Genomic DNA, 15,233 nt, shown 5'->3' with positions numbered 1-15,233 from the left:
TGTGGCAGGGTGTCACAGGGAACTAGGTAACTGTCATATACTGGGGTTGAAATAGCTGAAATGTTCTTTCATATCGATATTGATGAACTTGTATTTGTTTTGAAAATAACAATAAGTAGCTTCAAATTTTGGCTCAAGATGAGCAATTTTAGAGGAGGTCAATTACACTGACCCCCACAGTGCTGAACTGGTACTTAATTTATTGACCCCGAATGATGAAAGTTGACTTGCGCTTGATGGTTATCGCAAAGTTGAAACCTTTGTTTAGTACTGCTTCTCCAGAGTTGTCCAGATGTCAGCTACTTACGTTAATTACTGTTTACAAAAGTGGGTGATGAACTTTGGTTTTTAGTCTCTGGCCTTTGAGCTTCATAAACTTCTTAATCTGGCCTGTCTTCACCTTCTCAAATTCTTTCTTGTACAACTTTTCTAGATCTTGTTGGATTTTCTCTCTGTCATCATCTCTGGATATTCTGGGACTTGAAAAATAATATCAACAGAAAAATAACATCAGCAACATACCTAAGGAATGAGAACAGTGTACCCCATCATCATCATCATCGTTTAGCGTCCGCTTTCCATGCTGACATGGGTTGGACGGTGCAACTGGGGTCTGGGAAGCCAGAAGGCTGCACCAGGCCCAGTCTGATCTGGCAATGTTTCTACGGCTGGATGCCCTTCCTAACGCCAACCACTCCATGAGTGTAGTGGGTGCTTTTTACGTGCTTTTTAATGTACCCCATTAGTCAAATAAAGGGTTGGGTTCGAAATTCTACCAGAACACCTGACGAAGGCTGGAGAATACATCAACCGGAATGTTGTGATATCAACAAACAAGATGTGATATTAACAAACACCTATCTGTCCATTGTAAATAATGATAAAATAAAACAGCAGACAAGTACTGTAGTTGCTGTAATCAACTGTTCGCTCTTCCCAAAATTTCTGGTTCTCTATCTACGTGAAAATTATCATTATCAACATTATTATTACTTAAGGCAGCAAGCTGGCAGAATCATTAGCATGCTGGACGAAATGCTTAGCAGTATTTCATCTGTCGCTATGTTCTGAGTTCAAATTCTGCTGAGGTTGACTTTGCTTTTCATCGTTTCAGGATCGATAAGTTAAGTACCAGTTACACACTGGGATCGATGTAATTGACTATCTCCCTTCCCTAAATTTCAGGCCTTGTGCCTGTAGTGGAAAGGATTATTATTATTATTATTATTAAACTGGTGAGTTGGCATTAGTGCACTGGACAAAATGCTTAGCCACATTTCTTTTGGTTCTTCACATTCTGAGTTCTAATTCTGCCATGGTCAATCTAGCCTTTCATCCTTTTGGAAAAAATAAAAAAAATAAAGTACCTGTCAAGTTCTGGGGTTAATGAAATTGTCCATCCCTTTCTGTCTGTAAAAAATAATAAAATAAAGGACTAGTAAAAATTCTCAGTGGCATTTCTTCCCATTTTACATTCTGAGTTAAAATTCTGTCAAGATTACCTCTGTCTTTTGTCCTTTTTGGAGTCTATGAACTAAATACCAGTCGAGCACTGGTATTTGGGCTTTGGAAAACTGCATGAACATCACAACACCGTATCACCTACACATCCACTAAAACTAATAGTACTGGTCACTCATTGCTGAATACCTCAGGTCCTGAAATGGCCACATGATTAACTCTTGCCGCTGTTTCCTTTCACTCTTAATAAAACTGTAATGGATGTTGGAGAAATTACATGAATGTCAGTGCTGTCAACTCCACATGCTCTAAACATTAATATATAGGCGCAGGAGTGGCTGTGTGGTAAGTAGCTTGCTTACCAACCACATGGTTCCAGGTTCAGTCCCACTGCGTGGCATCTTGGGCAAGTGTCTTCTGCTATAGCCTCGGGCCGACCAATGCCTTGTGAGTGGATTTGGTAGACGGAAACTGAAAGAAGCCTGTCGTATATATGTATATATGTATATGTATGTGTGTGTATATGTTTGTGTGTGTATATGTTTGTGTGTTTGTGTTTGTCTCCCTAGCATTGCTTGACAACCGATGCTGGTGTGTTTACGTCCCCGTCATTTAGCGGCTCGGCAAAAGGGACCGATAGAATAAGTACTAGGCTTACAAAGAATAAGTCCCAGGGTCGGTTTGCTCGACTAAAGGCGGTGCTCCAGCATGGCCGCGGTTAAATGACTGAAACAAGTAAAAGAGAGTAAAAGAGAATATTGGTCACTCATTGATGAACCCCCTTGATAATGAAAGGGTCAAATTTATCCACTGTTGGGAGCTGTTTCATTTCACTTGCTCCATTAGCCTGTATCTTTTATCTTTTTCTTGTTTTGGCCATTGGTCTATGATCATGCTGGAGCACCACTCTATGGGGTTTTTGGTCCAATGAACTGTTCCAAATACTTAATTTTCATCATCTGGCACTTTTTCCTATTGATCTCTTTTTATTGGACCACCATGTTTTACAGGGATGCAAACAAACACCTACTGGTAAATGCTGGAGGGGGTACAAGCTTAAACCCACACATATGCATGTATATATAATGAATACAGGGTGGACCAAAAGTCACGCACCAAACATATCATTACTTATATCAACCATTATCTGCCATATATGGTAAATGAGGGTTTTTTTTTATCTTGGTGCATGACTTTTGGCCCACCTTGTGTGTGTCTGTACACATACATATGATGGGCTTTGACATAATTTCCATCTACCAGATTCATTCACAAGACATTGGTATAATAAAAGATTCTTTGACCAAGGTGCGATGCTGTGGCACTAAACATGAAGCCATATGGTTGCAAAGGGAGCTTCTTATCCACACAACCAAATAAAGGGCTATTTCATTTTATTTATCCCACTGAAGGTCACGACTCTGTTATCATCCAAATCTGTTGACACTGACAACCCATCAATGACCATCTCCAATCACAAAACAATTACATATTTCACTTTCAGCTTCATCCAGACCTGTTGACACCCACCCATTAATGACCAACTCTTGTCATAAAACAATCACGTTTCACTTTTGGTTTCTTTCACTTCACAAATGGCCTTGACAGGAATGCATGAACATCACAGCACTGCTATCACCCACCCACACACACACTTCTACCAAACCCAACAGCACTCACTGTTTCCTGTGAACACTTCTGATCATGAAAAACTTGTCACATGATTGACTCTTTTATTTATTTATTTATATTTGTCTTTTTTTTTCTCTTGAATTTAAAAAAAAAAAACAAATTTATTTTTTTCTCCCACTCTGTTTTTTTTTCGTTTTTTTTTTTTTGGTTTTGTTTCCCTCCCCACCACTGTAACCACCACCTACCTTCCTCCTTGCATCTCTCAGATTGAGCAATTTCCTCAACTGCTGCTACTGCACTGCTGTTGCTGCCACTCCTGTTGCTTCAACTAGAAACTGCTTTGCTGCTTACTGCTAACAACAATCATATATGTATGTATGTATATATGTATGTATGTATGTATGTATGTATGTATGTATGTATGTATGTATGTATGTATATGTATGTATGTATGTATGTATGTAGTATGTATGTATGTATGTGTGTGTGTTGATGTGTGTTAATATCTGTCTATGGGTGTCTGTATGTGTTAGCGCATGCGCTCATAGCATGTGCGTTAGTTAGAGTGTGTTAATGTGTGTGTGTGTGTGAATGTGTGTGTGTCAATGCATGGGTTCCCAGTAGGTGTGTGTTAGTATATGTGTGTGTGTATTAGTATATGTGTGTGTCTTAGTGTATGTGTGTGTTAGTATATAGTTTTATGTGTGTTAGATTGTGTATGTTAATGTTTAGGTGTGTGTTTGTGTTAGTACATGGGTTGGTGTATATATATATATATATGTTAGTGTGTATGGTTGTGTTTTTCTCTAATGTTTTAGTGTGTGTATATTTTTGTGTCTGAGTGTCAGTGTGTATGATAGTGCGGATGTGTTAGTATTTGTGCATGTTAGTGTATGTGTGTATGTATAAAGGCAACACACAATATTCTCTAACAAATGAAATGTATGTTAAATTTTCTTTGAAATATATGTATGGATTGGTATATACATGTATATACATGTTATATACATGTGTGTGTGTGTGTATATATGTTCATACACCACGTGTTTATATGAACATGGTTGGTGTATATGTGTAACTGTATGTATGCTTGTTTGTAAATATCACATATATGCATGTATGAGTGTGTGTATATATATATATGCATACACATACAGACATGCACAAATATATGCATGCATATACACATACATATTCATGGATGTACATACATACTCTCTGACATGCATACACACACACACATGCACACACTCTTTTTTCTACACACATACACATGCAGAATCCTAATATAAAAAAGGGAGTGTTGTTAACTTTGCTGTACTGTAAAGTTTTCTTCCCTCTTTTTAAAACCAACTTATACATTTCTGTGTCCTAGTCGAGACCCAAGCAGTAGTCCTGCTCCTAGTCCTACACCACAACAACAACAACAACAACAACAACAGCAGCAACAGCAACACAACTCCGGGCCCAGTAGTCTCGGACATGGAGCAAGCCCACCTTCATCAGGTTCTGCCTCACCTCAACTTGGAGGGCCTACTGTCACAACTGTTCCAAACGCAGCACCAGTCGCAGTAGCAGCAGCAGCAGCAGCAGCAGTAGCACCAGTGGTGCCACCTGGAGGCAGCACATGTGAGGCGGCAATCAAACCCACTTTCAATATCGGTGCAGTCTCACCAAAAGATGATACAATCAGGTGAGGAAGGGCCTGCTTTGAAACTTTTCTCTCTCCTGCATCCTTCTTTTTAGGGTTTTCTGGCTTTTTATTTATTTATTTTTTTATTATCTTTGTTCCTCATTGGAGGAAATGCAAAGAAAGTGTCTATTTAGAACATGTTAGGATAAAACAGAAGTATGAGCCAATGTCTCCAAGAACACATCTATACATGTATGCGTGTGTATGTACATACATACTCACACTTATGTTGCATAATGTTGAACAGATCAGAAAGGAGTGCTTAATACATGCTGAAGAGGATATAGGTTTTTTTTTTGTTTTATTGAAACCAAAGCCGAAAGTTTGCTTTGCAATGGGAGTTTCATGCCACTGTAATCTTCAGACAAATCTCATTTCGCTTGAAGGTCTCACTGGCTTGAAACTCAAGATGCACAACAAATTCTCAGCTTCAGTTACAACATACATATATATATATATATATATATATGCACACACATGCACAACTGGTTCTCTGATCTTAGAGAGGTTTTCTGTTAGATTAACAGTGCCATCAGTGAGGCCAGAGTAGATATAATGGAGGCACGTGCCATCAGTAATTACTCAGGGCAGGCAGTTGGTGACCTTTATGTAGTAAAACACACAAAAAATAAGCAAACCACAGGCACGTGACTTAGTTGTAGACAGATTTACTTCTGCCTTTATAACACATAAATAAAACATTGTTGTAGGAATGTACACAGCACATTTACTACAGCAGTACTATGCATAGCTTAAATACTGAAATTGAAAAGCAGAGATGAATTATGCCTGCCTAATCTATAAAATAATAAAATATTTTCATTTTATACATAGTAACTAGAGTAACTTTCATGATAAGGTGTGTATTTTGCCATGACAGGAAAATGTTGTTATCGATCTATTTTATCCAAAGTAGGCACTGCCTACCTTGCCAGCATGTCCCTGATATAACGGTAAAATATTGGAGGTGGAGGTATGGCTGTGTGGTTAAGAAGTTTGCTAAGCAAGTACTTGGTCTTGTGATCAGTACCACTCTTATATAAAACCTTGTGTTGACCAATGATTGGTGAGTGATTTTAGTAGTAGGAAACGGTGCAGAAGTTCACTGTGTGTGTGTGTTTCAGTCTGTCTTTCTTTGATAGTGTTTGAAGGAAAAAAAAGGACTTCTTAGTCAATGTCCCATCACTTAGTAGTGTCACAAACAGAACTAACTAATATAGGATCCAGATTTGAAAATAAATATTGGGATTGATATGGTGCTCTAGCATGGCCACATTGAAATAACTGAAACAAGTAAAATATTGTTTTGGGTTAAGGTTTTCTTTATTTGGTGCTGGTCATCTTATAAAAAAATCCCCCAAAAATTAAAAAAAAAAAAAAGAAAATGTTTGGTAAATCACCATCATAACAAAAGACAACATTCTTTTGATTTCTTCAATTTCTGATTGATCTGCAATATTATGAACTGCACCAGCTAATGCCAGCTTCTTGAACAATTGATTACAAAAGCATTGATGACAATTCAGAACCACATTGACCTAGCAGAGGAGAGAAGAGACAACCTAGAATCAATGACAGTGAAAAAAAGTTACCAATGGCCTATGCTCCATAGGGAGCACAGGGCTTAAGTAGTAAGTATATTGCTAGGGGCAGTAAGGGGTAGAATCGATAGCATCAAGTAAAGTACCTTATGCTATTTGCTTACGTACCTATTTCTTTACTACCCACAAGGGGCTAAACACAGAGAGGACAAACAAGGGCAGACAAACGGATCAAGTTGATTACATTGACCCCAGTGCGCAACTGGTACTTAATTTATCGACCCCGAAAGGATGAAAGGCAAAGTCGACCTCAGCGGAATTTGAACTCAGAATGTAATGGCAGACAAAATACCGCTCAGCATTTCGCCCAGCATTCTAACGTTTCTGCCAGCTCGCCGCCTTAAGCAAATATTGATACCAGTTCCTCTGGCATTAATATTTGCTTATATACCTATTTCTTTACTACCCACAAGGGGCTAAACACAGAAGGGACAAACAAGGACAGACAAACCGATTAAGTCCATTATATCGACCCCAGTGCGTAACTGGTACTTATTTAATCGACCCCAAAAGGATGGAAGACAAAGTTGACCTCGGCAGAATTTGAACTCAGAACGTAGCGGCAGACAAAATACCGCTCAGCATTTCGCCTGGCATGCTAACGTTTCTGCCAGCTCGCCGCCTTAAGCAAATATTGATGCCAGTTCCTCTGGCATTAATATTTGCTTGTATACCATTATGTTGTGGGGTTCAATTCCTACCTTGGTTGACTTTATCAGTCATCTTTACTATGTCCTTTGTCATACATACCAGTTTGTAGATCAAGCTTCAGTTGTAATTAGGAGAAAGTCTGGAGACAGGTGAGGGTATATGAGCCAATTGGAAGACATACTATTTTGGCAGAGTGATATTACTAATGTTTAGCCACCTGTGGGCAATAAAGAAATAGATAATACTAATCGTAGCATAAACCTATCTCTTGGCTAGGTTTAAATCTGTGTTTTTATTTTCTTTTCTGTAACGTTTCGTTACAGTTCTCTTCTGTATCATTGTAACTTTCTCCCAGGTTGTGGTGGGTATTAGTATTGGAACCCTGGGCTTGTAAAATAGAAACCCAACTCTCTGGTTTTATCTTTTATTTAAAATATTTACTTTTTATGTGAATTGTATATGTAAGGAAAATGTTTTTTTTTTCAGGAACATTTCACCTCATCATTGTCAGAAACACTGCCAGTTCTGCCACCACCATCATCATCATCACCATCATCACCATCATGAACATCATTTTCATCATTATTGTCATCATCACCATCATGAACATCATTTTCATCATTATTGTCATCATAATCATCATCATTAATACCTATTTCTTTATTACCCACAAGGGGCTAAACATAGAGGGGACAAACAAGGACAGACATAGGTATTAAGTCAATTACATCGACCCCAGTGCGTAACTGGTACTTAATTTATCGACCCCGAAAGGATGAAAGGTAAAGTCGACCTCGGCGGAATTTGAATTCACAACGTAACGACAGACGAAATACGGCTAAGCATTTCGCCCGGTGTGCTAACGTTTCTGCCAACTTGCCGCCTTTCTGCCAACTCGCCGCCTTCATCATCATTAATTAATCATCATTATTAATACCACTGCCTTAATCACCACGGTTACGCAATTGTAACTAATGTATTTTTGTTGTTGGTGTAACTATTATTATTGTTGATTTCCTTTTCGTATATATTCGTGATTTTTCATTCATTGACGGTACAAGGTATTATTGAATTTTCTTTTACTCTCCTTACTTACAGGTTATCTCCAAAAGCTATTCGCAAAGACAGGGGTCGACAGTTGAGAAACAAACGAGAACGAGCAGCATCACCATCACCAAGGGAGACCACTCCGATCAATAGGAGTCGCTCTGGTTCAGCCACCATGATCTTTGAGAGGACCCGTGAGCCGGTGAAGGAAGCTCTCTCACCGTCTGTTGCCGAATGTCTCCGTGCTGTCTACGCCGCTTTTCTGTGGCACGAAGGAATCGTGCATGATGCAATGGCCTGTGCATCTTTTTTGAAATTTCATCCAAATTTATCTAAGGAAATGTCTCAAGTTGACGACAAAAAGTCAGAGAAAACGAAAGTCCGTCAGCCAGCTGAATCGTCGAAAGAAATCAAAAAGGAACCGTCCAAGAAGGGAGACAATTTGAACGAGACTCGTGTTAGGTTCTTCATTGAACACCAGGATAGTGTTGATTCAGATTCCGATGTCAGTAGACAGGACAGTGTCCGATTAGGCACTCTGCAGACTGACTCAGGCAAGTTGGACCAGGTTAAGATAGATACTGTGAAAATAGATCCTTTGAAACAACCGAAACCAATCCTTGGACGGCACAAATCTGAGGGTAGTGTGAATTACCAGGAAGACCCTCTCTTGATCCATTCTGAGAATGGTACTTACGAGCGAGAGGATGCAAAACTCCCAGCAACGTTGTATCATTTGGTGGGATTCTGGGAGGAACTGGCATCAACAATGCTCAATGTGATATCAAAGGACATGATCTACCCAAGTCCTGCCCTAAGCATGAAGACAAAGAAAGTCGAGAAGAAGGAGAAGGAAAAAACAAAAGAGAAACGAACAAAGAAAAAACGTGACCTGAAGCCAATTGTGCGGGGTAACTTGTTTGGAGAAGCAGCGGGTGTACTGTTTGCCGGCACAGCTGGCGCTGAGCGTGAGACAATGTGCGAACTGTGTGGTGTTATGTATCCACATCCTGTCACCTACCATATGCGCCGCTCGCATCCTGGCTGCGGCCGATATGCTGGAGGCAAGGGCTACAATAGTGGTGGCAACTTCTGTGGTGGATGGGCCGGTAACTGTGGAGAGGGGGGCTTTGGAGGCAGCAGTTGGTACCTGATCTGTGATCGGTGCAGGGATAAGTACTTGCGTGAACGTCGACAAGCGCAGAAAGACAAAGAGAAATCACGAAAGTATAAGAAAAAAATCTTCGCCAACAAGCAGCAGTCGAACTTGATTCCTATGGAATCTCATATAATTCTTAAAAACAATGCAATGTTTCTGTTGGATTTGGCAAGCGCCGCTGGAATCAGTCTTCCCTCGCACAGTCACAAAAGAACTCCAAATAGCCTTAATCGTTTGGACATGTTCCTACCGAGTGTCAGTGAAGACATCGGCACTGACCTCAACCCTTTCCCCATGGCGCCATTCCAGTATTTGACACAGCAAGGTGCTCAGGCTTCTGACTCTGCATTCGCCGAGGACATATTCTTTGACACAGAGGAACGAGTGTTTGTGCGTTCAGGGTCATTGAGTTTGGCTCAGAAACAGCAGCGCTATCGTCCTCGGTTACCTACTGAACCACGTCACAGTCCTTTAGCCAGATCTGGCTCCCTCAGCCAGGAACTTCGACCTCCTTCAAACATATCACCTCCAAGCCCTCAGGTTAGTATGCTCTTTACGTTCACTCTGCTTCTATGATGACACGTGAGAAACGAAGGGCAAATCTTTTAGCGAGTGTATTGTATGTTTGTGTGTCTACTTGTGTGTGCTTGTTCTTCTGTGTGTATGTTGTTTTTGTACTTGTGTGCTCATGTATGTGTGTGTGTATGTGCTCATGTATATATATATCTATGTTAATATTTGTGTGTGCATGTATACTTGTCTGTATGTGTAGTTTCAGACTTTATACACACGCACGAGTGAATGGATAAAACAAAAGAAAAAGGTACTCAACATAGTAGAATATATATATTATTATATAATAATAATAATAATGTGTGTTTGTATGTGTCTATATATATATAAAAGGAAAAATATCATAATATGGACAAAAGTCATTAAATGAAATCATAACTCTATCTATTTGCAGTAAGTGAAATTACTTTCTTGCCAACCCAATGTATGTATGTGTGTGTGTGTGTGTGTGTGTGTGTGTGTGCACACGTGCACAACTGTGTGTATATAAAAATAAGTGACCAAATACATTGTGTTTCTCTCATGTATCTTGAATCATAATCTCATTTTATATTTCACCTGTTACAAATCCACTTTCAGCTTCAGTTGTCAGTTTGTTGATTACTTGACTTTTGACCTCCTTTCACTTGCATTAATTTCCTTATTTGCCTGAAATGAAAAAAAAAAAACATTTGTTTTTTTCATTAACAGTCATTATTTTAGTGTCCAGTAATGTGATAGTTAATGTTACTGACTGCTTTAGATTGGCACACAACCACTAATTTATGGGGAAAAGGATAGAGTTAATTAATTGTGGACAGGAAGGTATAGTTAATTAATAGAGGGGATATAGTTAATTAAGATGTATGTTAATTCATGTACTTTTATTTCTGCTAGTATAGTGGGAAGGTCAGGTTTTTTGTTGGAGTGGATCATCATCTAAACTTGTTATCTGGTACTTTGTTTATTTAACCTGAAATGAGGAATCACAGGAAATTTTATCTGACACAGTATGAATTCTTCTAAATATAGCATCAGTAGTAGTAGCAGCAGCAGCAGTAAAATATAGAGGAGTGGGTGACAGAATTGGTAGGGATTGACTAAAGAATGTAGAGAATGGGAGAATCACTGACCTCCCTTCCAAAGGATGAAAAGCAGTCAACCATGGAGGAATTTGAATGGACATAAAGAGCTGTAAGACATATCACTAGGCATTTTGTCTGATCTAGTAATGATTCTGCCAGCTTGTTGCCTTAATAAAAATAATAATAATAATAATAATACACAAAAAGAAAATCACTTTCCCCAGACACAACAGAATAATAATAATAATATGTTTTTAATTTAGGCACAAAGTCCAGGGATGGGTTTATTGAATACTATCAACCAGAGTACTTCTTTGATGATTTATCTTATTGGTCCTGAAAGGATAAAATGTTAAGTTGATCTTGGTAGAATTTGCACTCAATGTAATGAATTGGAAGAAATACCACAAAGCATTTTTTTCTGCTAACCCTAATGATTTTGCCACCTTGAGTTTACTTATAATGATAATAATAATCCTTTCTACTAAAGGCACAAGGCCTGAAATTTGTGGAGAGAGGACTAGTTGATTCCATAGACCCCAGTGCTTCACTGGTTCTTAATTTATTAATCCCAAAAGGATGAAAGGCAAAGTCGACCTTGGCGGAATTTGAACTCAGAATGTAGCATTGGGCGAAATACCGCTAAGCATTTCATCCAGCGTGGTAATGATCCTACCAGCTCATCACATTAATAATAATAATAATAATAATAATAATAATAATGTTGTTTTCAAATTTTGGCTCAAGGCTAGCAGTTTTGGGAGAGGAAATAAGTTGATTACATTGATCCTGGTGTTCAGGCAGAGTTGATCTCAGCGGAATTTAAACTCAGAACATAAACGCAGATGAAATGCTGCTAACCATTTTGTCTGGTGTGCAACAATTCCACTAGCTTACCACAATAATATTGATAATAATGGTTTCAAATTTTGCCACAAGGACAGCCATTAAGGGATAAGTTGATTACATTGACTCCCGCTGTTTCAGTGATTCCAAATAGTTGGTGCGAAAATGGCTGTGTCAAAATGGCTGTGCCAAAATGTCTCCTATCCTTGCCAGCAACCTACAGCCGTATGTAGACCCATTTTAAGTATGATGATCTTTTTCTCTCTCCCTCTCTCCATAATAATTATAATGGTAACCTTTATGATTTTCTTACCTGCTCTTTCCTCTCCCCCTCTCCATGACAGGACCCACTGAGGCACACACATGAAAGCAAACCATTACCAAAGAGTGCCGGCACCAGTCCTGAGGCTGAACAAGACCAGAAGACGACGCTGTTTCAACGCAGTATCTCTGAGGTGGACAGTTGTCTACTTGACCAAGGGGACAAACACTTCAACCGAGTCGTGATGAGACGGAGAAACAATAGTGGTGGTGTCTCAGGTGAGTATTCATAAACGTTGATCTGTCATCTATTTCTTCCTCTCCCTCTCATATGTCTGTGTGTGTATTTGTTGGTTGGCGCATACTTATATATATATATATATATATATATTTATATATCTGTAAAATAATATGTGACAATTATTCAATAGCCAAAATAAAACTCCGAGTTTTGGATGCTGAGTTGGAAATCCACAACACCATCTCTTCGGTTATCTGGCCAGATAACCGAAGAGATGGTGTTGTGGATTTCCACCTCCGCATCCGAAACTTGAATAATTGTTACATATTATTTTACAGATGAATTTCCTCTATTTACATAATATTGAGGTCTCTTTTCTTTCTTTTGTTATCTTACCATTTTTACCAATATATATATATATATATTATATATATATATATATATTTCCAAGCTGAGGTAGTAGAACAGGTAATATCTAGGCTACATATATTTTCTAGCTAGTAGATCCTCTGATGTAATAATTAACTTTAGTTGCTAACCATGAGCTATACATAAATATTTTTCAGCTTATCGAACTTTGATATGACAAAAGCCTACAACCTTCGATGTCAATAAATTATTATTGTTCCTGAGCATTGTTTTTTTATACCTACCACCACGAACTGCTCAAAGGTTGTAAACTTCCTACACATAGATCCTTGGATCTTACAATTGTATATATTTATATGTGTGTGTGTGTGTGTGTGTGTGTGTGTATTCTTAGTAAGGAATCAATTTAAAGTAATGTCTTTTGGCTGGCTTAGAATATTTCACACTAAGCTGATTGAATGAAAGATTTATCTAGGTGACAGGAAAAAATTTTTTTGCCTCAGAGTAAGTCGTCTTTGGAAAGCAAGAGAGTCTTTGAATTGGTGTATTTCTGCAACAGCAGAGATCTCAAAAGTATCCCAACTGAAAAAAAAAACAAACAAAAAAAACAACAACAATCCTAAGCACTACTGACATGAAGACCACATCATCACACCCCTCCCATTATTCTTTAGTCATAAGCAGCAGATTAGATGAGTCCTCAGAATCATTCGCAAATGTTTGTCCTCTATGTTGGGGCACTCCTGTAGGTTTTTAGTTGGGTATATCAAACCCCGTGCTTTGCTACATTTGTTACTGGTCTCATAGAAAAGTACAGTGAACATGGTTATAAAGGAAAGCGAATTGGCTGGAAACAAATGCTGCTAACAATTTTTATTCAACAGACCAGTTCTCCCACCCTATCTTTCTCTCTCTCTCTCTCACTCTGTCACACACACAAACACATTCAGTAAAATTTCTGTTTTATGTCTCTTAAATTTTATTTGCAAAATTTGGTTGCCCCAAGTTCTGGTGGAAAATGCTTTCCCTGTGTGCCTCTATATAGGATTGAACCCACAGAAATATGTGATTGCAAACTTCTTAACCACACAATCATATCTCTTTATTCATAGCTTGTCATGGCTAGAACAGCTTTGATCATCATGTCTGCATGATCAGGACTGAACTAACCTGGGGCTAAATTATAGCACCATCATATAGCTACCACTACCATAGCTGCAGTGCCATATACCACTCTACACCATAGTGATGGGCAGAAGCTTCTAGAAAGCTGATTGATCTGCTAGAAATAGAAGCGAAATTCCCTTAAAGGACACTGAAACAGGAAGGACAAATTGATTCATGTCCTACAAAAAGAAGGGGATCATCAAGGCTGGAATGTAATCACAGATCCTCCTTTCAATCAAACACCTAATTCTAAACACTATTGCTTCCACCACCACCACACCACCATCACCACCACTACCACCACCACCACCACCACTACATTTCCACCACCATTACCACTATTTCCACCTCACTACTGTTACACTTCATTTGATAGCGGTTAGCAACATCTAAGACACTCTTTGATTGTTTATCTGCCTGTCTGATCAGGGGTACCATGAGCTTGAACAACAACACTCTCCTATCAATGTAGTGCTAGGCACCACCCCAAAACAATTCCATTATACTCTTCATATGGTCACAAGTTGTAAATTTTAATTATCATCACCACCATTATTGATGTCAATATTTTTGTTGTTTCAGACGGTGGAATGTCATTATTGAAAAACCCATCAGCAGCAATGAGTCGGTTGATCAGCCTTGTTGATAAATCAAAGAATTCTCGGGACAACGGCCACAATGAGAAAACCTTAAACCGTCCTGTGATGGCGTTTGTAGTTCAGCGTCATGACTTGGATAATCTGCAGATTGCCATGAGACATGCATTGAGGAAAGCTATCTGTAGAGTGTTTGCAATGCAGGTAAGATCTACAGGAGTCTGTATCTTTCTATCTATGTGTCTGTCAGTCCCCTCCGTCATTATCTGTTTCCTTTCTGTAGGAGTCTCTATCTTTCTATCTATGTGTCTGTCAATCTCCTCCGTCATTATCTGTTTCCTTTCTGTAGGAGTCTCTATCTTTCTATCTATGTATCTGTCAATCTCCTCCGTCATTATCTGTTTCCTTTCTGTAGGAGTCTCTAACTTTCTATCTATGTGTCTGTCAGTCCCCTCTGTCATTATCTGTTTCCTTTCTGTAGGAGTCTCTAACTTCTATCTATGTATCTGTCAATCCTCCGTCATTATCTGTTTCCTTTTGTAGGAGTCTCTAACTTTCTATCTATGTGTCTGTCAGTCCCCTCTGTCATTATCTGTTTCCTTTCTGTAGGAGTCTCTAACTTTCTATCTATGTATCTGTCAATCTCCTCCGTCATTATCTGTTTCCTTTCTGTAGGAGTCTCTATCTTTCTATCTATGTGTCTGTCAATCTCCTCCGTCATTATCTGTTTCCTTTCTGTAGGAGTCTCTATCTTTCTATCTATGTGTCTGTCAGTCTCCTCTGTCATTATCTGTTTCCTTTCTGTAGGAGTCTCTATCTTTCTATCTATGTATCTGTCAATCTCTTCCGTCATTATCTGTTTCCTTTCTGTA

General features: G+C 38.8%; 1 protein-coding gene across 7 annotated transcripts in view; it reads left to right on the top strand.

Moving 5' to 3' along the window:
- LOC115218378 (E3 ubiquitin-protein ligase MYCBP2) overlaps positions 1-15,233 on the top strand; it is a 167,091-nt gene that overhangs the window by 123,168 nt on the left and 28,690 nt on the right. For 6 of the 7 annotated variants that reach the window (XM_036508350.1, XM_029788156.2, XM_029788153.2 and 3 more), the window contains 4 exons: positions 4,469-4,786; positions 8,137-9,784; positions 12,072-12,267; positions 14,348-14,565. In XM_036508350.1, coding sequence (XP_036364243.1) covers positions 4,469-4,786; positions 8,137-9,784; positions 12,072-12,267; positions 14,348-14,565 — 2,380 coding nt within the window. The remainder of the gene's footprint in view (positions 1-4,468; positions 4,787-8,136; positions 9,785-12,071; positions 12,268-14,347; positions 14,566-15,233) is intronic. The other variant, XM_029788157.2, reaches the window with a different exon arrangement.

This window comes from Octopus sinensis, linkage group LG13, assembly GCF_006345805.1.
Source record: "Octopus sinensis linkage group LG13, ASM634580v1, whole genome shotgun sequence".
Classification (NCBI taxonomy): domain Eukaryota; kingdom Metazoa; phylum Mollusca; class Cephalopoda; order Octopoda; family Octopodidae; genus Octopus; species Octopus sinensis.
Note: the sequence above shows the minus strand (reverse complement) of the source record. Positions and strands in the feature narration are given on the sequence as shown.